The 22,302-nt window shown below is 41.5% G+C and overlaps 6 protein-coding genes across 23 annotated transcripts in view; 2 read left to right on the top strand and 4 right to left on the bottom strand.

The window, feature by feature from the left end:
- LOC108026172 (synapse-associated protein of 47 kDa) overlaps positions 1-18,923 on the top strand; it is a 28,111-nt gene extending 9,188 nt beyond the window's left edge. For 2 of the 15 annotated variants that reach the window (XM_017096928.3, XM_017096931.3), the window contains exons 3-11: positions 1,364-1,411; positions 8,478-8,726; positions 10,999-11,096; positions 11,396-11,496; positions 11,558-11,832; positions 11,901-12,019; positions 12,826-13,137; positions 16,121-16,343; positions 16,531-18,923. In XM_017096928.3, coding sequence (XP_016952417.1) covers positions 1,364-1,411; positions 8,478-8,726; positions 10,999-11,096; positions 11,396-11,496; positions 11,558-11,832; positions 11,901-12,019; positions 12,826-13,137; positions 16,121-16,343; positions 16,531-16,573 — 1,468 coding nt within the window. In that variant the 3' untranslated portion in view covers positions 16,574-18,923. The other 13 variants (XM_017096934.3, XM_017096932.3, XM_017096933.3 and 10 more) reach the window with 13 other exon arrangements.
- Positions 5,679-7,256, bottom strand: LOC127011621 (uncharacterized; the record flags this gene model as incomplete). Its single annotated transcript, XM_050889477.1, is given in 3 exon segments — positions 5,679-6,013; positions 6,078-7,142; positions 7,145-7,256. Coding segments are annotated over 2 exon segments (231 nt in total), but the record flags the coding sequence as incomplete, so codon positions are not given.
- On the bottom strand, positions 5,679-7,843 carry LOC108026176 (E3 ubiquitin-protein ligase TRIM68). 2 transcript variants are annotated; one of them, XM_017096951.3, is made up of 5 exons: positions 7,584-7,843; positions 7,312-7,518; positions 6,842-7,256; positions 6,078-6,785; positions 5,679-6,013 (listed from the first exon to the last, which is right to left on the bottom strand). In XM_017096951.3, the coding sequence occupies exons 1-2, from the start codon at positions 7,737-7,739 to the stop codon at positions 7,477-7,479; spliced, it is 198 nt and encodes a 65-aa protein (XP_016952440.1). In that variant the 5' UTR covers positions 7,740-7,843; the 3' UTR covers positions 5,679-6,013; positions 6,078-6,785; positions 6,842-7,256; positions 7,312-7,476. The 2 variants fall into 2 exon arrangements, with proteins under 2 accessions (XP_016952440.1, XP_050745177.1); XM_050889220.1 differs by having other exon boundaries at positions 6,078-7,256.
- Positions 18,924-18,933: 10 nt separating the features above from the next.
- LOC108026173 (uncharacterized) lies at positions 18,934-20,521 on the bottom strand. Of its 2 annotated transcripts, none has more exons than XM_017096946.3 (2): positions 20,375-20,521; positions 18,934-20,317 (listed from the first exon to the last, which is right to left on the bottom strand). In XM_017096946.3, the coding sequence occupies exon 2, from the start codon at positions 20,306-20,308 to the stop codon at positions 19,307-19,309; it is 1,002 nt and encodes a 333-aa protein (XP_016952435.1). In that variant the 5' UTR covers positions 20,309-20,317; positions 20,375-20,521; the 3' UTR covers positions 18,934-19,306. The 2 variants fall into 2 exon arrangements, with proteins under 2 accessions (XP_016952435.1, XP_016952436.1); XM_017096947.3 differs by having other exon boundaries at positions 18,934-20,320; positions 20,375-20,515.
- Positions 20,442-21,641, top strand: LOC108026174 (zinc finger CCHC domain-containing protein 10). 2 transcript variants are annotated; one of them, XM_050889219.1, is made up of 3 exons: positions 20,442-20,589; positions 20,744-20,866; positions 20,947-21,641. In XM_050889219.1, exons 2-3 carry the CDS (start codon positions 20,820-20,822, stop codon positions 21,434-21,436), a joined length of 537 nt encoding a protein of 178 aa, XP_050745176.1. In that variant the 5' UTR covers positions 20,442-20,589; positions 20,744-20,819; the 3' UTR covers positions 21,437-21,641. The 2 variants fall into 2 exon arrangements, with proteins under 2 accessions (XP_050745176.1, XP_016952437.1); XM_017096948.3 differs by lacking the exon at positions 20,442-20,589 and having other exon boundaries at positions 20,656-20,866.
- Positions 21,535-22,040, bottom strand: LOC108026175 (uncharacterized). The gene is made up of 2 exons (XM_017096949.3): positions 21,889-22,040; positions 21,535-21,835 (listed from the first exon to the last, which is right to left on the bottom strand). The coding sequence occupies exons 1-2, from the start codon at positions 21,997-21,999 to the stop codon at positions 21,620-21,622; spliced, it is 327 nt and encodes a 108-aa protein (XP_016952438.1). The 5' UTR covers positions 22,000-22,040; the 3' UTR covers positions 21,535-21,619.
- Between the last annotated feature and the right edge of the window lie 262 nt (positions 22,041-22,302).

Here is a 22,302-nt window from a genome sequence, read left to right as displayed (position 1 = left end):
CTTTGCCACGAGAGGCAAAGCAGGCGGCCGAATGCAGACAGCGGCGCAGAGTGCATTTGAGTGCCGGAGCTGGCAACATGGCGTATACTTAATTAGCCTTATAATGAATGCCATGTTATGTAAAAAGGGCACAGCCAGGAAACTGATGGAGGAAAGTCGACAACGCTCCTTGCTGTTCCTGCTGCTGCTGCTGCTGCTGCTGCTGCTTTTACTGTGGCTGACAATTTGCCATAAACAAGTTTAGAGGACTGCGAGGTAGAAGGGGTGTTCTGAATGAAACGAAAAGCTTCGCTTAATTGAATACAATTTTCAGTGGCCCTGCTGCTGTTGTTGTTGTGCGGCATCGGTTGGCATAAATTACGCATGGCCACTCCCCGACATTGTCGCTCCATTACCAAGAAAACACCCACCGAACCACCCAACTCCCACTAACCTTGCTGCTAGCATTTTGTTGCATTACGTATACGCGATGTGTGCCTGCTTAGACTTTTATCTTGCTTGCCCTTTGTAGGTTGCACACTTGTTTTGCCATTCAGGTCTGGTTTCACAGGACTCACAGGCCGCGCGAATCGTGTGGCATTTTCATTGGGTCAAGGTCAGAGACCGATTTGCATTACTTTTCGATTTGAAACCCACCCTTTGGCTCCCTGCTCCACCTGCAATCCGATACAATTCGATTCGCATTGTTTATCAATACGCGGCTGTCCTTGTCGACAAATTGCTGCCATACATAAATATCTGCAAAACATATAGCCACGATTCCCCCGTTGAGTTGATTTATGTTAAGAAATTGTTTTCCTGCGCTCAGCTTGAGATTTACGAGGGTATATATATTATGCCACATGTACTATGTGGGAATGGCCCAGTGGGTCCGCTTGAGCGTGAACTTTGGTCTTTTCTTTCGCTTTCATGTTGCTCGCCGTTGCTCCTGTTTCGCATTTGTAATCATATCCTTCGGCTTAATTAGAGGGTCAGGTCAGGAAGCATTTCAGTTTGGCTGGGCGTTTTCGCAGGCCTTTTGTACGAACGAGCTCTTGGCCCAAAAACACGAAATTATCTAATTAATTTGCCCAACACATTCAAAATCGCTGGCGATATACATCTTCATTAACTTTGAAAACTTTTCATTCTTTTTGCAGGTAATTATGCCGACGACGAACAAAGGTGGAGGAAGGAAATTAAATGAATTTATTAGTGTTTGCCCAGCAGACTGAGTGGGTACAGACAGAAAGATACCATTTTCGACCTTAAATCGATTTATTTATTTAGTCCGTTTTTCATTTAGTTGATTGTTGATTGTAAGGCCTTTTTTGATTTTAATTTGTTATTTATTTTGCTTTGTACTCTTATGATTTATTTTTAGACTACCCAAATCCGCATCCCTGGTTGATTCCTTAGTCACCGAAGCCACGTAAGTTTTCTTTCGTTTGTACTTTAATTATTATTATTATACTTTTATACTTGTGTAATTAGAGCTAATTAGAAGCCATTATCCAACAGAAAACTATTTACCTTTTTAACCCACCCAGTAAGAGGAAAACTTTTCCTCGCAGTCATAAAATCATTAACACAGAAACTTTTTCTCAAACTGAGCCGTGACCACGCCCATTTAGGCCACCAAATGGTGTAAAACTAAGGGGCGGAACTTAACCAAAGGGCTGCCATAATAATAGCTAAGAAAGTTAGGTACTCACGTAAAGTTTAGTGCGATTTGTAGTGACACTTTGGCCAGGACACGAGTGAGTCCTTGGCAAAATGCAAGTTTAGTAAAGCCCTTCCAATCGCCGTGGGAAACGCGAGTCAACCCACGTGTTGAGCAATAAGTCACCCTTCCTTTGATATTCATTTCAAGTTAATTCATCTCAATCAGCTTAAATATCAAGCTAAATAATTCATTTGCATTTTCGGGGCGTGCTCGCTGCGTATAATTAATGCGCATAAAATTCCCAACACTTTGCACCTTTTTGCTACCAGTTTATTTCCGCCGCGTTCCTTTGGGCCGCCCCCTGGGCTTTTGGCCATAACACACACTCTCACTCATCCGCCATTCAGCTTTTGATTGAGCGAAAGGACCTGAAGTCCAGGAGCCAAGGCCCCTTGGCAACAATTGTCCCAAACCTTTGCCTTTCGGTGTGTTTATCATTTCGGGGACCACTGTGTCGCCGTCATTGCCATTAAAATCCGGAGGATATAAATAAGTGTGTATATAACCCGAAATTGGTGCACGAAACAGTTAATCACGAGCCGAAGGGATATCCTGCCATTGAGGAAGGACAATTGTACGACGGCCTTCTATTTATAGCGTTTTCAATCAGAGCCCACACTTCTGTTGGAAGTGCTATTGTGTTACTGTCACATCCCTCGGAAGTCTATACTTTTCTAGGGGAAAGGGGAAATGAAAACATCTTAAAACAACCATGGGTTAGAACAAAAATATAGGGAAAAATCACAAAGCCTTGGTGTCACATTTAGGACTTGTACAGCATCTGTGTCTTTTAAAGATTGTCTTTCTTTCGTTGATGGGGTTAGATTTTTATATATTTCAAGGCTTGATTGAACTGTCCATCTTAAAGTTAAAATGATATCATTATAAAATATCAATTTCTTATAGTGATGATATTAAATTTCTCTATACTTGTAAAAGTAGATTTAAAAATTAAATGAAAATCGAGTTTTACTTTACATTTTATTGTATTTGCGTAGGAAGATAATGAATCATTAATATGCATATTTGAATATTCCTCATCAGCCAGAATGAAACCCACTCCCGTAACCTCTTTCGATACCAAATCCAATGCCTTTTGTTTCAAGCCTAAAAGGGCAATACAATGTGCGTGTCCCTGCAAATGATGGATGTCTTAGAGACTCAGAAAACCTAACCAAACCAAAAGGATCATGGAAGAGCTGGGTACACCTGTCCACCTGTCACTTGCATGCAGAACGGAATTTTTCCTTCCGCTTTGCTATTTTTAGACAGGGCCTTCAACTTCCTGTCTAATTAACCTTGCTCATCCACATTATGTGGCATGTCCTTCGTAGTGCGAAGAAAAGTTCCCCTAAACTCTACTTAAATTGCTCAAGTGTTCAGTTTCTCACCTTTTTAAAGCCGCCTGGTCGTAATATTTTTATTATACCTCGACCTGCTTTTAATGATTATGTTGCTTTGTCGCATTTCCGGGCTTATCGCTGTCGTCCCTTTAAATGGATATGGCTTAGGTGGTCGTTTTTCCCTAATGTTTAAGCCTCGGTAGCATTGCGACAGCCATTAGGCAATCATATTAAGTGGTTTAGACATGGCTATTGCGTAGGAGGCGCTTAATTGTACAAGTATGATTATGTCCAAGCGGTGGCAACTATTAGTGTTTATGGTGGCGTGCAAATATGCGGGAAGTCCTTGTAATTATCGTACTTAAACAAACAACCCACGAAAAAGGTCGGACTTTATAATTAGCCCGAAGTTGGTTTATTTTCGGCCGCCTTTGTGGGCAAACGGATTCGGCAATGGATTACCAATCTTCCGCTGATTGGGCCAATTCACGGCGCAAAGAGTTTCAATCTCTGCTAGCCAGTTTGTTCATCAATTCTCGCTTTGAATAATTTATCCTTGGTATTTTGCCCGCTCGGCTTGTTTTCCCCTCGCCAGTGCTCGCCATGAATATTTGATGGCACACTCGCCGCCCCGGATATTTTTGTTGTTCAGTACGCTTTAATTGAAAATAAAGGCAAATAAAAAGCGCACAAAGTAAATAAAAACAAGAAGAGAGGCAATTTTGAATGCGATATGAAAATAGAAATCTGCTAAGCATGAAAAGTCAAATGTCACAGGGCCAAGTCGTAAAGAAGGCAATCCCGTCGATGGATGACTCACATTTATGCGGGCGTTTAATGTTGCGTTCATCTCTTATTAATAGCCACACATGGTCATGATTCTGTAGATGCTGATGTGGTGCGATGCTCCTCCTGCATCCCAGCTCCAGCTCCAGCTCCCAGCTCCACTACCAATTTCCTGCTCGTGGCTCTTTTCCAGGCGGGGCTTATCCGCCTTCTGTTTACCTGCTTGCTGGTAATTTGTCAAATGTGGATTTTTCCCGGCGTTACTTCGCTGGCTGTTGCGCCTCCGACACAGTGTGGCATTTGCCAAGTGGCGAGGGTGGCTACAGAAGTATTTACATAAATAAAAAAAAACGATTTACGTAAATCTCCCTTTTTATTATAGGGCATAATATGCCATGATCTTTGATGGCTGGTATAGGTCTATCTGAAAGGGATTTCTTAAAGACCTAAACATATATATATTCTGTACGCTATAAGATATAAAAAAAGACTCAAACTATATATTTTGTTCTCTATAAGTTGCTACCTCTTCTGTGTTTTAGTTTTCTAAAAGTATACTGATGTATCCCCCGAAAACCCTCCCATTCTATTTTCTTTTACTATCTCTTCAGAACTTTCTATGCCCTAAATCTAGAACTTAAATACCAGTAAACGTATTACTATTAAAGTAAAAGTCAACTTTGCTACTGATGTATCTCCCCCCAAAAAAAAGCCCCTCCTGGCTGGCTGTTCCAGATGAAAATGATGATGGCGAAGATTCTTTTGAAGGCGGAGTGGAGAGGGGAATGGCATGGCAGCTCAGCAGGTGCCTTTAGCCGGGTATCATTTATTTTTGCTTTATACACGCATTTGGCTTCACTTTCATTCGCTTTCTTTGCCAGGCAAATGTAATAAATTTCCTATAAGCATTATCTTTAAATACAGACCCATTGTGTGGGGCGGAAAAGCCACGGGGAGGGAGGCTGAAGGACAGGAAGATGGAGGGCTCAACATGACAACGGATTGTGTTGCTATGGTCTTTGCTTATTGGCCCTTCAGCTCGGCCGTTGCGTGTCTGGTTTCGATTTAGACCCTTTGAAACTGGATAAATCTCCGCTCGGCGCCAGCAAAATCTCAATCCAATTAGGTTTGTTAACGGCACGGGGAAGGGCTGTGCCTGGTCTACACTTCATAGTACTCCAATTAACGGCTACAACAATTAAAATGGCCAATTCGACTGCAAAAAAGGGGAAATAAACCGGAAAAGAGTCCGCCATAACAAATGGAGCAACTGCAACTGCAATAGTCGACGCCATTCTAAGCTGACAATGCAATTTTCGCATCAGAGGATTGGGACTCCGGGGGCTTTCAGCGGGGCGGTGGCCAAAGTGTCAAGTCAAAGCCCCACCCCCAGCTGTCCCTGCTCTTTTTGCCGCATTCGCACTTCTCCACTTGCAGTTGCCATTCCAGTTTCCCCAGCCCCAAGCCACCCACTTCACCATTTCGCCCGACAGCCTGCAATTTACATAAGTGCCATGTGCGTGGGTCGTTGTTTTGTCATTCACTTTTTCGAATGAGGGGGCTATCACACCATAACTCCCTGACATTGTTGCTATAAAAAATTTGAAGAGCGAAATACGTTCTGAAAATTGTAGCGGGGAAAATATGCAACAATTTGTAGCACACTGTGGGAGGAGAGAATTTTCTGCTAACATTCTTGGGATTTTGCTGTAATTTATTAAAATATTTAATACTTATAGTTTAAAATACAAACATCCCAAGGATTTTTTATGTAATCTAACAAATTTGATTATTTCGTATTTCATATTTATTATTGGAGATGTGTGAAACTCAAAGACATCTAATTGCATTTTCTCTAAAAATTTGTACATTTTAATGCTTGCTAATTTCCTCTGATTTAAAATGACAACCTGGAGCCGTATTTGTCGAATGGAAACGCATAAAATCGATGGCCGGCGCCAGTAAAGTCAATTAATTAGTTTTCACTGGCCTTGTTTACCCTCCGGATTTATGATGAAGATGTCTGGGGAATCGAGGTCGGGCTGAGCTATAGAAAATTCACTTCACCCCTTTGTTTCTGCCGATTTCTGGCATTGCGGCATGTCGTATTTCTTGTTCTATGTGCTTGCCGCAGCGTTTGCCCCGAACTTTTATAATTAAAACTTTTCACGGCAAAAATCTGGTGGCAAGACACAAAAAAAAAGTTTAAAAAACAGCAGCAGAAAGTCGATATGAATGCGTACCACATATAATGAAAGTAGATGGAAATTTATGATTTTCTCTTGGGGAAACTGAGGCTGCAGGAAGTGCTAGGAAGAGTGAGCCATGAGCCATCTCTCAAGTGAATGTCCAACCACTTATCGGTTTCCTGCTGCCAAGTTATGCAATGCCCAAATGGGAATCCTCGGAGCCATAAATAAAAGCGGAAACTGTTGCCGCCGCTGTCAGGTCAGCAGAACTGCGTAGAAGCCAGGCTCAACCCCTCAGCTCCTCTGTTTCCCAGCCATCCAGCATCCTGTTGGCCAATGACGAAGACATAAATCACAAAAGGGCTAGGATGGCTGTGCAAAAAATAGGTCCTGGCCAATTGCTAATGATAAGCTCCCCGGGCAAGTTGCGAACACCACAGATATGTAATAACTTTGCCTCGGCGTCCATCGAATTGCCTTCCTAATTGGACTGGCCAACATGGCGTATGCTGGACGTGGCTCGACATATGCTCCCTTAATCTCTTGACCCAGTTGGGTAAAAATTTAATTTGCCGCCACAATTAAGTGCAGTTGCAGGGGGAAAAGCGGAAAAAAAATTTAATGGGGTTTGCTGCACTTTTATTCGATTTACGGCACCGATTTTTTACTGCCGCTCCGATTCCGCATCGCTGAGCACTCGAAATCGCAATCGCACAACGCGGCGTATGCGCAATGCCTGTCCACTATTTCGCTGGCCTTGCCCTGTCATAATGAAGCATAAAGCACATGGATCGGAAGATATATAACTATACATGTACATAAGTGGAGCCAAGCCGCATAGCGATTGAAATCCTTTGCTTGTCATTGCGAGTTTTATTCTATTTCCCCCCGTAGTTGAGCTCGCTTTTCATTCTCTATGTGGAAGTGTGCGCGTGCTGTATGTGCAGCGCCACCAACCTCATCCTCATCCTCATTATCATCATCATCATCATCATCATCATCATCGACTATATCCCAGATACCCGAGGAGCAGTGGGGGCGTGTCCTTCCTCACGTTCCTGCCTTGTACCGCCGCAGGCCGAGCATTCAATATTGCAATATGTGCATGGAATATTTGAGCGAGAAACGGAAAAAAGGGAGGACAAGTCTCCAATCGATTGTTGTACTTGGCTGCATAAGACCCTGAAGGCTTAAGTCAAGCCATTCTAGCACTAAGTTGATATATTTGAGTTTCTGAAAAATACAGGTTTTGAGGTTTAAGTTTCAAATATAATACTGCTTATCTTACCTTAGCATTGAGGCATTAAAAATATTTTTTCGTTTTTTATACCCCTATTTTAAATGGACTACTATTCTTTTAAAAACAAATTAAATAAAATACAACAAGAAATAATTTCAAACGCAACAAGAAAACACAAACTCTGTGGGTCACTTAAAAATTTGTTGGCTGCCCTTACGAAAAGAAAACTAGTTTTATTGTATTGTTCCGCTTGCTCTGAAAGGTTTTAAGGAAAATAGTGGGGATATATAATTAGATTGGATTTATAACTGGGCACTTACGATGTAGTACTCCAAGGGCGCCCGGCAGAGAGGACACGCCTTGGTGGGACTCTGTCTGTAGACCTTGCAAAGACAGTTCTTGCAGAATGTGTGCTTGCACGGGGTCTTCACCTGCCGGCGCAGCCGGCCCAGGCACACGGGGCAGCAATCATACATCGCGTTGGTTTTTTGATCTAGCTCGGTTTTTTTTGGGATCCCCGTTTGGTTGTACAGCAAGGTGTAAAGCAAAACCTACTCGAATGTCATACTGGGCTGTCACTTTAAATTATGACATTTCCGATGTATAACGATGTCTCTGAAACATCTTTGATTCCATAAAACCCTATAATGTTTTGTGACATCATCAGTAAACTGTTATTTATTTTGAAATCAATTGAAGAAGTATATTTAAGTTATCCTTATCTTATTAACATCTTTAGCCATTAACTTATGATGAAAACGTTTTTAAATATTATCCTCTTACATTTAAGAGCTCATCTTATAATGTCCCTTGAAGGCATTGCATTAGAACCAAGCTAATAAAACCAATACTTCCCCATAAAGCTGAGGATATTGACCAAACTGTTGCCCCCGAACAAATAAATATGATATCGAAAAGAAATCTATTAGTTGTCACCCTGTATGCGAGCCTCTATATGTATGAGCACGAGCCTGGCTGACAAGTGGAGGCGCCTGCTCATTGTTTGACATGGTACATTATAGATTTTTATCAGGCCCTTATCCAGCGGCACCCACATGCAAGCCCATTGAATATTGTCAAATTAGGGCAAAGATTGATTGTCATTTTGTCAGTCAGTCACTCACTCACTCACCCACTCGCTCACTCACCCAATTGCCAAGGACCAAGGAACCCCCGACTAATGTTTGCCGTTTTTCTGTTTTGTTTTTTTTCAGCGGATGGTTGGGCAGCGCCAAGGGTTGGCTGGGAAACGCCTCGATACCGTCGATGCCAGCCATGCCGTCGATGCCATCGATGCCAGCCATGCCAGCGATGCCGTCGATACCATCGATCCCGGGACTCCGCAAGGCCGGCGGAGCCGAGGGGGCCGAGGGCGCCGAGGGAGCTGCCGCCGGAGAGGGCGGGGTGGCCGCCAGCGGAGCCGTGAGTGGTGGCGAGGATGACGACAAGTCGAGGTATATTAGGTATGGGTGCCAGCTTGACAATGACGGAATTATATACGAAGCAGCAGCTGAAAACCAAAAAAAAACCAACCAATGCCAAAAAATTTATGAAATGAAGATGAGAAGCGTGTTTGTACTTTAGTTCCTTCGGTTTCCGGTTAACCTCCTTCGTTTAAGCCAACCCCAGATCCTTAGCCTTTTGTTTCGAATAAAACTTTTTCGGCTGCCTTTTGTTTGAAGTCGCTGCCGAAAAGTTTTCCTCCCCCCTGCCAAAAATGGGGAGCCAAAAGAATATGAGCTGAGGCTTAAGTTTTCCTTGGTTTTATTTACAATTAGTTTGCCTAACCGAAAGTTTAAGCCTTTTCCACACAATTTATCTAAATACTAACCAATACACACGAGTTTCTCTTGAACTATATTAACTAACTATATACTCGAATATCAAAAAAGTCTCGTTTTCTTTCATACATTTAGTTGAGATATTGTTGCGCATTTCCACCTAACCAATATATTTATACTTACCTATTTATTTAATCTACACGATTTTTCTTGTGCTGGTTAAAGTTTCACTTTTCTCACATATTAATAACTTTTTGTACAAATCAATATATGATCTCTGTCTCTCTACGAATCTCTTTATCTCCAACCCAATCTGTCTTCCCCATCTGTAAAACAAAACAACATTTATGAATCGTTTCAACGTTTTTGTATATACAACTAAACAATTTGAAATACTACCTGCAATTGGCTAAATGAAATCACAAAATTTTGTCCCTTTACAGGGGTTGGAAACTATATGAATTTATAAATTTCGATCATTTTAATATATATTTATACATTTAGAATATATTTTTAGTTCTGGTATTAAGAATAACTTATAAAGAATGTAGAAAATTACTAAAAATGTTACTTAAGATCATACAAACGGTAAGTTTATAGCGGTTCCAACCTTTCAAATGGACACAATTTTGAACAAACATAAAAATTGAAAACCGAAAGTACCATAACTCATTTCATTCAGCTCATGATCAAGTAAAATTTCCACTGACTTGAATTCTCTTGGAACACAAAACACATAAACCATACAACATACATTTAGTAAACCCATCTGTATCTATTCTATTATCGTTTTCAAACATTTCATTTCTATAAATTTGTCAAGCGCGTCGAAATCAAAAGCAAAAGTCTTAAATCTTAATTTTCTCGACTTTAATAATTGCCCAAAGTATCAGATTCCATCATTATTGAGCGGCCCATCGAACCAGGTCAAGGAACCGAATTAAAACCCACAAAACCATCTGGAAAACCAAATCCTTTGGCTACTTACAGTAGATATAAAGAACAAACCAAGCTCAACCCTAATTGTTGTTGGTAGATGTGTATCATTGTCTTTATTTGGATCATTATATCAGTACCATTATCATTTTCTTGCCTCCGAACCGAAGTCATCTCGCTGTTTAGCTGTGTAGCTCTCTTTCTGTGTATTATTTCGGTGTACCATTATCCTTTTTTTTGTGTAGCAGCTTAAAATAACCTCTCGGTTGGCTATGTGTCTGTCTTTCTCAGGGACCGACTTTAAGGTCCCCAAAATGGAATTCATGATGATGCTAATTAGTCCTTGCATGACTTTTTAGTGTGCTATCCCCTTCCATTTGGCATTCCTTTTGTTTGTCTCACTTTTATTTGTTCCCCGTAGTATCTGTTTTTGGCATCATTCATCCCGGCATTCATATAAGATTCAGTCACTCCATTTTGCATTCACGAATCAACTGAAAGAATACAATATAAATGAATAGCTGTATACAAAAACATGAATACGTGTAAATAAACATAGGCGTGATAAAGTAAATGAAATATTTTAAGGGTTTATAAGATATTAAAGTCATAAAAAAATGTGATATTATAAGTTAAAGAACTATTTTTTATCAAGATAATAAATTAAGGAATACTTTTGAGTACTAGATCCTTGGATAAGAGAGACAGAACGCAAAGAAAAAGCATTTTAGAATTTTTAAAACCAAAAGTTGCACGCTATAAAGGCTGTAGATGCATGACTAATGTGATATAAATAATTTATTATTTTTATCTTTTTAGTTTATATTACTAGTGTATTTTATGTATTTGTGTAAATATTTATATCTTAATTTGATTTGGCCTGCTGCCTGCTGCATGAATTACTCTTTGAGCTTTACACCATAACTATATGAGTGCAAAAATGAAATGGAAATTACAAAACTGTTCTCCCCTCTTTTTTCTACCCCCTCTCGTTTCATCCACAATTGCGCAATTGCAGCGCCACGGAGGGCGCCGACTCGCATCCTGCATCGGGCGGAGGCACGCCCACCGGCGACGAGGGTCAAATCGGACAGGGTAAGGGCGATGAAGTCAAAAGTACGTGTCACACTTTGATTGGTAACCAAATTACAAGAGACAACTTCAAACACATTGTGCTAAATGTCGTATCAATGTCAACTCGAATTGCCAATTCAAAAAGATTGAGATAGAAAGCGGTGACAGGTTACTAACCCCCGAGTTACAAGTAGTTTGCAACCCGATCCCGTCTTAACTCAGTCCCCCTAGAGAAACGTATGCTTTGTAGTCTAGTCTAGTTTTAGTTAAGTTTTCTGTACTTAATAGCACAGCCTTTTAAACTGGAACTTATGGCATACTGATTTGAATGTATCCGACAGTTACCACAAAAGTAACACAGCAGGCCAAACACTTTGGGTCCTTCTTGTCATCGGCCATCAGCAAGGCTGGCAGCAAAATCAAGGAAACAGTCAAGGATAATGTGAGTTTGAGCTACTGATATATAGAATACAATCTTATTGACCATTCTATATTATTTACAGACCATCCTCGAGTCGTTCAACAAGGAGCAGGAGGCCTTCATCAAGGGCCAGGGCGGCGTGGGCAATGGGGCAGCTCCCTGGATCGGTCATGCCAACGAGGCCAAGATCAAGGAGGAGATCCTGGGCCTGTCGCAGGATCGCCGCAACTTCGTGCGAGCCCCACCAGCCGGCGTGGACTTTGAGTTTAGCTACGACACCGCCTATCCCACGGCCATAGCCATTATGGCCGAGGACAAGGCGCTCGAGACGATGCGATTCGAGCTGGTGCCCAAGATGTAAATATATTTGAAGTGCCATCAGAGCCAATAACTTAATGTATCCATGCCTTATCCACCCGCAACAGCATCACTGAGGAGAACTTCTGGCGGAATTACTTCTACCGCGTCTCACTGATCATCCAGGCCGCCGAGTTGGGCACTCTGGGCGCCGATGGCGTGGGCCAGGCCTCCAGCGGCGAAGATGGTAAGTCGGTTGGAGCTCCTCCCTGCTCCGCCCATCGAAATGAAATAGAACTCTGGAAAATATATACCTACCTTTATAATGCAATGAAGTGCAGGATAAACAGACTGTCTCGCTCACCAAACACTCACACTCGTTACTCGCGCGCTCTCCAATCTATCTATATCTATACCTGTACCTCTGTATCTGTACCTATATCTATCTGTCTATCTTTCCCTAAGTCTAAGTCTTTCATTTTTCGTTTTTCGGTTCACTTTAGCCACACGCGCCTGTTTAACTTATGATTTCCTCTTAGTCCTTTTCACACACGCTAGCTATCCAACGTTTTCCGTTCTCTCGCTCTGTAATATCTCTCTACTAAACTATCCAACTCTTTACACATACCTACTACTATCTCTCGAGTCTCGAACTAACTAACTTGGCTAGCGTCTGTACTACACCGCCTAAGAGTATGCTCAAGTCTTCAGTTGTTTTTGAAAACCCTTTGATTTGTATCCGTCCCTCCACCTGCACTGGCTTGTATCGCCGAGGACTCGAGTCCTCGAGTCCTGGTTTTCGGTTATAACTCACTGATCCCCCTCCCAAAATAAAAATAACGCTCATCTCAATCGCGTCTCGAAGCTCAATTGAATATCGCTCCACGAACGTCTCGAACGCCTCACCTCAAATCGATTTACTTAGTGTATTTTTCCTCTTTTCAGTTTATTGATTATAATCATTATTTCCGTTTTGATTTTATTATTATTTTATGTGAATACCAACACGAAATTACAATGTGAAAACGAACTTGACTTGACGGAAACGATTAGCCAACCAAGTGGCCACCAAAGAGAGCACATCCAAGACTGTCCAAGAGCCAGCCAAGAGCGATTCGGTCCTGAAGGCCATTGCCGAGCAGCCGAAGGCCGTGATAGAGCCGGATTCCCAGGAGTCCCAGGTGGCGGCCAAGGCGAAGAAGTCGGCTCATGCCGGCAAAGAGCTGGGCCAGAAGATCTCCGAATCGGAATTCGTTTCGGACGACTTCCAGGCCTCCAGCGAATCGGACTTGGCTGAGATCCAGGACGGCATGCGCAAACTGGGCATCGACAGCATGACCCAGCAGGCCCTAGCCTCGACTGATGGTAAGACTTCTTATGTTATAATTTCCTATGAGTTTATTACCCATTTGTTAACTCTGTTTTATTATTCCTGTGTTACCTCTGTTTAAGACTAACATTTTTTGTACATACATTGGCCCCATGAAATTGATCGAAATTCAAATTTCATCGGTGTTCTGGTCAACACGAAACATTCATTCCCACATACGATCCACATAAAACATAAATACATGAGAACACATCACGTGTGTATCCTAGTTATATGGCTTAGTCAGCGAGCTTGGGCTCTGTTTCATCTGGAGATCTTCGGGGTCTGTCAAGACACACTCATTGCCATTTGAACACACACTGAAAGTCTGTTGTCTGAATTCCCAACATCTCATTTACTGTTTTGCCCACAAAGCCACACACGAAAGTACTATACCATGTTTTTTTCTTTGTGTACAAAACCAAAACAGAACAAACAATCTAAAACAAACAAAAATGTGTGTACAAATCAAGTGTAAAAACCGAACAATTCTCTTTTTTCTCCTCTGCTCTGTTTCTTTCTTTTGTGTAAATTACATTTTGTATGAAAATCGTTTTTACTTATTATATGACGACCAACTCAAGCTCTGGCATTTAATTACTAAAGCGAATCTATCAATTGAAAGTACTATTAAACCAATAAACGAAATCACATAATACAAATAAACATAGAAGTAAAGCAACTAATGGATAACAAGAGTATTATAAATTATATAAACACGTATAAATATATACCCTGGATTAAATCGAACTCGACCCAAAAGTTTCGTTTGCCATTTAGCAAGTTAAAATAATAAAATATATATATATACACATGTATCATATGGCGTATAATTTGATTTCAAGTATCCAATAACAGTTTGAGAAAGAGTTAAAGCCACAAACCAAATTTCGAACAAGTTGAGTATGACCAAACCGATCAAGAAATTCTTATATACTACATATATCCTATTGATACAACTTTCGCTCTCTCTTTGCAATTTCGTGCTCCTTTTTATTCAATTTGCAATTCAAGTTCATTTTTAAAGAAATTAGCTAGATGTAACTTTCGTTCTCTCCTCTCCTCCGATCCAATTATTGTTTTGCCTTTTACTTTACACATTTCTCCACATGTTTAAACTTCAAAAAATATGTATTCCAAACTGGCCGCGACACAAAAATGAACCTCTTCTCCTAGCAATACACAAAATTTTCCAAAAGTATCTTACCATTGAATATTTGACGATGAATCTGTATGGGAAAACATTTTTAACGAAAACATTTATTTTTCTTCATGTATTTCTTGATTTATTTACGAATCATCATCTTGCAGAAGATTGAATGGATTAAACAAAACCAAATGCTAAATCTAAATTTCAAAATGCAAACCAAAAAAATACAACTAACAGAATAAACAAGAACAAAATTATACAAAGCAAAAAAAATACTACAAAATTGCCCACAAGAAAGAAAAGAAATTGTTAAGCGAAACAAAGAAAAAAGTACTACAACAAACAAAATTATATAAATACCTATAAAGATATTCACTTGACAACAATGAAAATTTGAGTTGAACCCAGAAAACGCATTATTTATATAAACCGAAGAAAGAAAGCCCAAAAAATGTTACTAAAATGACAAAAAACCGAAAGCAAAATTTTGTGTGGTAAGTTAGAAATTGTTGGTTGAATTAAGGCAAAACAAAAACAAAAAGTGAAATATATACAACTTGCAACAAGTTTTAGTTGTGATAATTTTCGTTTCCATGTTGGTTTTCAATTGCATATCGTTTCTGTTCAGCAATACTGTATGTAAATACTATCCTACAATCCAAAGTAGTTGCAATTTCTATCATTTCCCCTACGCTCCTGTCTGTGTCTATCTAATCGTTGTGTATGTTTAGTACGTGTGTGTAAATTAATTAGTAGTCCTAGTGGAACAAAGCTTGGTTTTTAGTTAGCATTTCCATTATGGTTTTCATTGATGAGCGGTGGATGATGTGGAAAACCTCCCGAGGGCAAGAAGAAAGAAACCTCTTATGCGAATCTGGCGCTTCTTTCAAAAACGATTTGCTTTTTATACTGCACAAAAATGAAAAAAAATCAATTTGGTAATCAATCGCTCTGTTTTTTGGACCAACTCACCACACAAAATCGATTAAAATAATAGAAATTCCCTGGCCGAAGACTAAAAACCCGAAGAAGCCACATATATGACTCCGTTTCTTCCCCTGTTTCTCTCTATCTATACTTGGCATTTTAAGTTCATTGATATTCCGACATTTTGTTTGCCAGCTTTTAGAATATCTTATATTTGGCAAGCTTGGTCGATCAATAGGTGTGTAAATACGAATAATTTAAGTATTAATTTTGCTTGCTTTTTATGCGTAAATGCTGTAAATACACACAGAATATATGATTTTCGTTGTGAAACATTTTCGTTAATTGATGGAGTGTAAAACAAGAGTAAACCTAACGAACACAAATTGGTGTTTCGGGACTGCAAGCAAGTCATGGGAACTATGGGTGCACGCTATCCGTTAATTAGTGCTAGCTCCAAAACGCTGTACAGCCCGACCTAATCCCCCATTATAACCGATAAATTGGCCTGACTAAGTGAGAAAATAAACGAAAATTTCCAACTATTTGTAGACGGCTATTATTCAGTTACGGTGCGCATACCCAAACGTATTACAGTGTGTGAAAACCTATGTCTTAGCTATATCCCCAGAGACTAGCCGCAGGTAAACGTAAGCGATGAACTCGTTTTGAACTGAGAACAGCCATGTACTTGCTTGGGATGGTCACCTAACCACAACTCAATTGCTTGCCTAGACACCTTTGATACTAAACCTATACTATACTATATATAGCCAATATACCTATATACGATATGTGTGTAAACCATGTATGCCAAACCTATTATATCCCATATACTGCATGAGCAGATAAGCCACGCAAATTCTAATCGATATACCGCTTATTGCTCCGTCTTTTGCCAGAGGAACAATGGGAAAAGGATCTGGAAGCTGAGCTCAAGGACTACGAGGTGGTGGACGAGGGCGGCACTGCCGGCGGAGGCGGCGGACGCAGGAAAAAGGACGACGCTGGGGCGGATGAGGCGGAGGAGGACGACGAACCGACAATATCAAACTTGCGCACACGCTCGACTAACAACGATTGGGAGGAGTACGCCGATTTAATTGAGGATACCGATGATTTAAAGTAATTAAGAGCTTATATCGTAGTTTCTTCTAAGTTGGCTCTAAGTTTATAACTATCTTTACTTTATCTTTCTTTCCATTCCTTTCTACCCTTTGTTTACTCCTTGATTGATTACCCTAATATTGTTAAACACCCTCGAAAAACCCTAAAATACAACCGAAAACAAACTGAAAATTCGAAACCACAGAACTTTGAAGTGCCTAAAGCGCACCATGTTGGGCTATCCATGAGACGAGCCAGTCCCAGGGCTCTGCTAGTGCCGGTGGTCCGCCATCCCAGACATATCCCTGGGGCAGTGCCTTGGGCTGGCCTATTGGAAAAGTTGGTTGAGACACTACCCCCTCACACCCAGTTATTGGCCCCAGAGCAAAGCGTTTTACTTAGTTACCTTCAGACATGATATAAGACACTAAAGCAAAAGAAAACGATTTTATTCAACCTTAAACGTTCTAAAGAAAAAAGATCAAGCCAGTCCCATCCGGTATCCAAGTGTATCTACTGTATTCCTTTTATTTGGTTGACACCGCACCGAGTGGCAGCGGTAGAGGCAGTCGTCGCCGGTATTCCTTGCCAATTGTTCAGCACACGAGATCCGAAATCCGGCAGTCAGTATGACCTATCAATAAGTACTTCTTACCTAGAGACACACAACTATGAGAGCAGGCTAACCGAGAGACGGCCGGCTATGCTATAGATGCAGATCATATTTCAATATAGTGACTAACAATTGAGTAAACAAACAAGCTTCAAAGGGAAATTTTGTTATTTATATTTATAAATAAATTATATATAAATATATATACACATATATATATACAGATAAATTAATGCATTTGAATTTAATGTGTAAAAATTATTATAATAAAAGTATAGATATAAAATATGTAAAGATACGAGAGACACGCAAAAATAAAAGTTGAATCTTTTGAGTTGACAAGTCCTCAAGAAAATGCTCTTTTCTAGAAACTTGCGAATTGAAAAACAAGCGAAGTAAACCCTAGTAATTCATTAGTTGAGAGCAACAAAAGACCGCATTCAAGTGTATTATTTCTCCCTCGATAGTTTTTAGTCAAACGAAAATATTGAACATTGAATAAATTATCATTAATTGATGCTTAAACAACACGTTGATGAGTAAATAAAAGTGCATACAAATAAAATACCAATTGTTTAGCTCAATTTAAGGCGCGCCAACAAGTTTTCTTTTCCGAACATTTTTGGTTCGAATCAAACTTCTTTAGGATCTCTTCTAAACAACTCAACTCTCACCTTGCTGTTCCACTAACGAGACACGAAACTTCCTTGAACGAAACTAAAACCAAATGCCAAAACAATAATATTCTGAATTGGACTTGAGCGATCAAAGCACTAAAAACGCAATTAATAAATTACAAATAACAAATGAAAGTAAATGCAATTATAAACAATAAGCAGTTCAAAACCTTTGAAACAAATATATACACATATATATTTATATATTTCACTAGACAAATTTTTATGCATAAACTAAAAACAAAACAAATTCTATATTATCAATGTTTTTGCTCTAAATGTCTAACTAATTGTTAACGAAACCAAAGTAAAATTATTTTCTGCAGACAAAACGTTATATGAGAATGCTATGGATGTGTAATTATTTGTTAGCAGCGACGAAGTATATTCAAATCAGGCGAATAAACGGATGGAAAAAGTAAAAGTTACGACATTAAACTGTATATTGTACATTTACTTTTAAAACAAATGAAAATGTATTTACACGAAACGGCATGGAATATGATAAACTAATGAAATTTTAAAATTTATATTTACTTTGTGCGTTTTTAAACATGTTGGCGACACAATGACAAGCGAATTAGTGCATAAACCGAACTAATAATAACAATAAATACTAACAATTAACGATAAATAATGTAATGATGTTGACAACATATGTATTTTACAAGGCAGAACAACCCAACCCGGCCCCCAGAACCCGATCCTCACCGAATCCCCCCAAAAAAACGATATATCAAGGCCCCTGCATTGACTCTCACACACATTTTGTACTGTCTGCAAACAGTTTATTATCGAACCGAACCGGAGAAAGCAAAACAATTGAATTAATGTTTACGAGCAAAGTTTGTTGAGCAGCATTCCATTAATATAACATTGCAAAGGAAATAAAATATATGTATATGTACTAATTAAAGTATATCACCCCCGAAACGGAGAACAGAAGTATAATTTAGTTGTTTGGCGATTGATAACACTTAGAGGCAAGAGGATGCGAAGGTAGTCACTAAGAGGCAGAGACACTCCCCGAAATGCGGAGACCCAGAACATTTTCCACTCAATGTAAAACCAGAAGCGCAGAACGTGGAGTTTCTCTGGCGAGAGCACCCCGAAAAAAAGAAAACTAAGAGCACCGCAAGACGGAAGATAAATAAAACATTTTGTGTAAAGTTCGATGACAGACCGAAGACAACCGCATGAACACATACGAGTATATACATAATAAATATATATGAGAACAATTTAACGAGATTAAAATCAACTAAAGTAATAAAGGGAAAGTGTATAACTATTAAAACTAAACGAAAACCCACAGATCTTTCATTTCGATTCTCGCATATTGCATTCAATTTATTCACAATAATTTTCGGTACATAAATTACAGGACCTAAGCACTAAAGGGGGTTAAGTAAAACACAATTTGGGACAATACACGATGAATTAACAGTGCGAGTTAATAAGCATGCGATTGTGTTTGCCGGCTGGCAGGCCAATTAAATAATTTACAATATTGCATTTGGCTAAAATCGGGAAATCTCATAGGTGCCCCCCCTTCGAACTCGAAGCGGGTTTTGTGGGATTGATCTCGGTTGGCTTACGGCTAGTAACACAATTTCAATGATTATACGATGCCCTTCCACCCTGGACTAATTACACACCGATTGCTAGACGCATTTGCCCTTGGCGGCGGGTCACCAGCGCGGACTCCGTCGGTGGGGCTCGGAACGTTCGTATTGGATGCTCTTGAAGCGGCTGCTCGCCTCCAGCTGCTGCTTCGGCACGGCCACCGGCTGGCCACGGTTGACGAGATCTTTCCAGATCATGGTGAGCAGTATGAAGAAGGCCCCCACAATCTTGTTCAGAAACTCAATGAGCTTGAAGACTATGGGCGTGGCGGTGTGGGTGAAGCGGCTCAGTTCGAACAGGAAGCGCACAGCAAAGACGCCCAGGAATCGCAGGGCCAGCGCAGCTCCACCCAAGGCGGAGAAGATGAGCAGGCCCAGAAATCGAATGGTTCCCATAATGTTGCGCTTGTTCACATCGTTGGCCATGAAGTCGTACACCGTTTGCTTGACCCCATCGCCCCACTGTTGTAGAACGAGCAGAAAGTCGTTGAGGCCCAGTTGCAGCTGCTCCGCCACTTCGTCCGTCGTGGTGGAACCTCCCTCCCCCGATGTGATTGCCTTGACGGGGCTCCTCCTGTTGCTGGACACCGATCTGCGCGGTGTCAGCAGTGGCTCTGGCTCCACGGGTCGCACCATCTTCAGCTTGAACTGGACTTCCTGGTCCCGGAAGCGCAGTGACCTGATGCTGAACCAATACTCTCCGAAAGCCAGGTCGCTGATCTCTGTCCAGATGCATGTCTCCAGTTGACCAGGATGCGGAGAGTGCTGGTAGCTGCCATAGCTGCCGCAGGTGATGCCCACCCACATGTTGGGCACGAAGCGCTGGTAGAATCTCTGCAGCTGGCCGGCCGTGGAGTGCAGCAGCTTCTCCAGCTCCCGCTCGCTGCGCTGGAGGACCACCACGTCCCTGTAGCCGCCCAGCTGCTCCACAAAACACCTTTCCATGTAGTGACCCCGGAAGAGACGGGATTTGTACAGCTGCTTGGTGAGCGCCTGCATGGCCAGCTCCTCGGGCGGCATGTGGCGTGCGCCCGCCTGAGGCAGCACCGCGCTGGTGTCGGTCTCCATGGAAGGCGGCTGCTGATGATGAAACCCTCAATAACTGGCCGGCAATTAACCTGCAGTGGACCTTACCGAGTGATAGTGATTGGACTTTGTTGCAATCACTTTCGCCGCTTAGTCAGCACCGTGCTTTGTTATTGTTCGTCCAGGCAGCGCGTGTGCCAGTCAGTTCAGTGTGAAATAACGGTCAGCGGGTGTATATTATTTACTTTTCCTACGACCGTGCATTATGCACGGCGGTTTAGGCTTTATCAAGTCTAAATTTCACACATTTAAACAGAAACCAGGTAGACAAAAATTAGCCAAGCAGCTGCTAGGTAAACGATAACCGATAACAAATCGGGGTGACCATGCACGACCGATGGGCTGCGGTCGGTGGTCCATCACTAATGTGACGAAAAAATTGTACAAAAAAACATTTTTGATACTCATTTTTCCCAGCTTTTCCACCCGGCCACGTTGTTTTTCCACCCACATCAAGATTTCCTCCCAACACCGGCTGCTCGAGTGCTTCAGGATGACCTTGGTGGGCCTAGCAGCCCGCAAGCTGGCGCAGAAGAAGAGGTGAGACCGCTTGTGGCGGAGAGGCTCCTGCTCCCAGCCGGCTTTTTGTCCTAACCTTGCTTTCGTTCCGCCGCCCACAGATCCGCCAAGCTGGCGGCCGACTTTCCCAACGGCATCCGGTGCCAGAAGTGCCTGCAGATTGGCCACTGGAGCTACGAGTGCAAAGAGAAGCGAAAATTCGTCCACCGGAGCTCGCGCACCAAGCAGCTGAGCAAGCATTTGGCCCAGAAGGAGGCCGAGGCGCCCAAGAACGAGGTGGAGGAGCAGCTGGAGGTGGCGTCGGCGGGCGGCAAGAAGGTGCGCCGCAAGCGGAAGACCAGCAAGAGCTCCTCGTCCTCCTCCAGCTCGTCGGACAGCTCAGACAGCAGCAGCGAATCGGAATCCTCGTCCGGCTCGGACTCCAGCAGCTCCAGTTCGGATTCGGACGACGAGGAAGGCAGCTCCTCGGGCTCCAGTGGCAGTAGTTCCTCCTCCGACAGCGACAGCAGCGAGGATGAAAAGAAGGGAGCGCCCCAGAAGAAGAAAAAGCGGGCAGAGAGTTCAGCGGAATCCTCCGACGAGCAGGAGTAATCTGGAGACCGATTTCTGGTCCGTAGCGCATAGCTTTAGTAGTTTAGTTTATCCCTCCAATCCTCCCTAAGATATGGATCCTTGAACCGAATATGAACTTGCTATTTGTACTGTACTGTAATTATTATTTAAGTCCCCTAAATGTACGTGGTCCTGGCCAAGATGCTATCCAAAATAAATGTTTTAGTCCGAGTCGACTTCCTCATCGAATGGCCTCACTTGGCTAAAGAGTTCCAGATCTATTCGCTGGCTGTTGATCTGCTGTGAGTCCATGGCGGAGGTGACGGTGTTCGGGAGCTGCTCTGTAGGGTCTATGAGTAGGGGATCTCTGGCAGGAGGGCCTTCCAATGAAGTGCTTTGCGTGCCCACCACCTGCGACTTGAGATGCAGTTCCTCCACCTGTGGAAGACTAAACTGTAGTGGGAGTCAAGGGAGAGGGGAATCTTCAGCACCTTTAGTGAATTTAAGGCCTCCTGGATGACGGGCAGAACTCGCTCCAGTTTCTTTTGTATAGAAAACAATTCAGCTTGCTCTTTTTGAAGAACGCGATTTGACTGCAGCATTTTGCAAACAAACAATAAACATTTAACCCATCGATGACCGCAGGGTGTCGAAGAGTGTTATCGCTTTGACAGGTTAAGTAAAAAACAAAAAATATTTAAGATTTATTTAATTATTAGAAAAATGCATAAAAATAAACATGATAAATTAAATAAATAAACATCATAGTTCCGAAGAGACCCTTTTGATTTTTATGAGCTAAGCCAAAATAGTTTTTGATCGAAGCTCAATTTTAAAATATACATAATATACATAAGTTAGCTAAATAATAATATTTTTAAATATAATTTTAAGAAAAGGATAAT

This window comes from Drosophila biarmipes, chromosome 3R (genome assembly GCF_025231255.1).
Source record: "Drosophila biarmipes strain raj3 chromosome 3R, RU_DBia_V1.1, whole genome shotgun sequence".
Classification (NCBI taxonomy): Eukaryota; Metazoa; Arthropoda; class Insecta; order Diptera; family Drosophilidae; genus Drosophila; species Drosophila biarmipes.
This window is presented reverse-complemented; position numbering and strand designations above follow the sequence as displayed.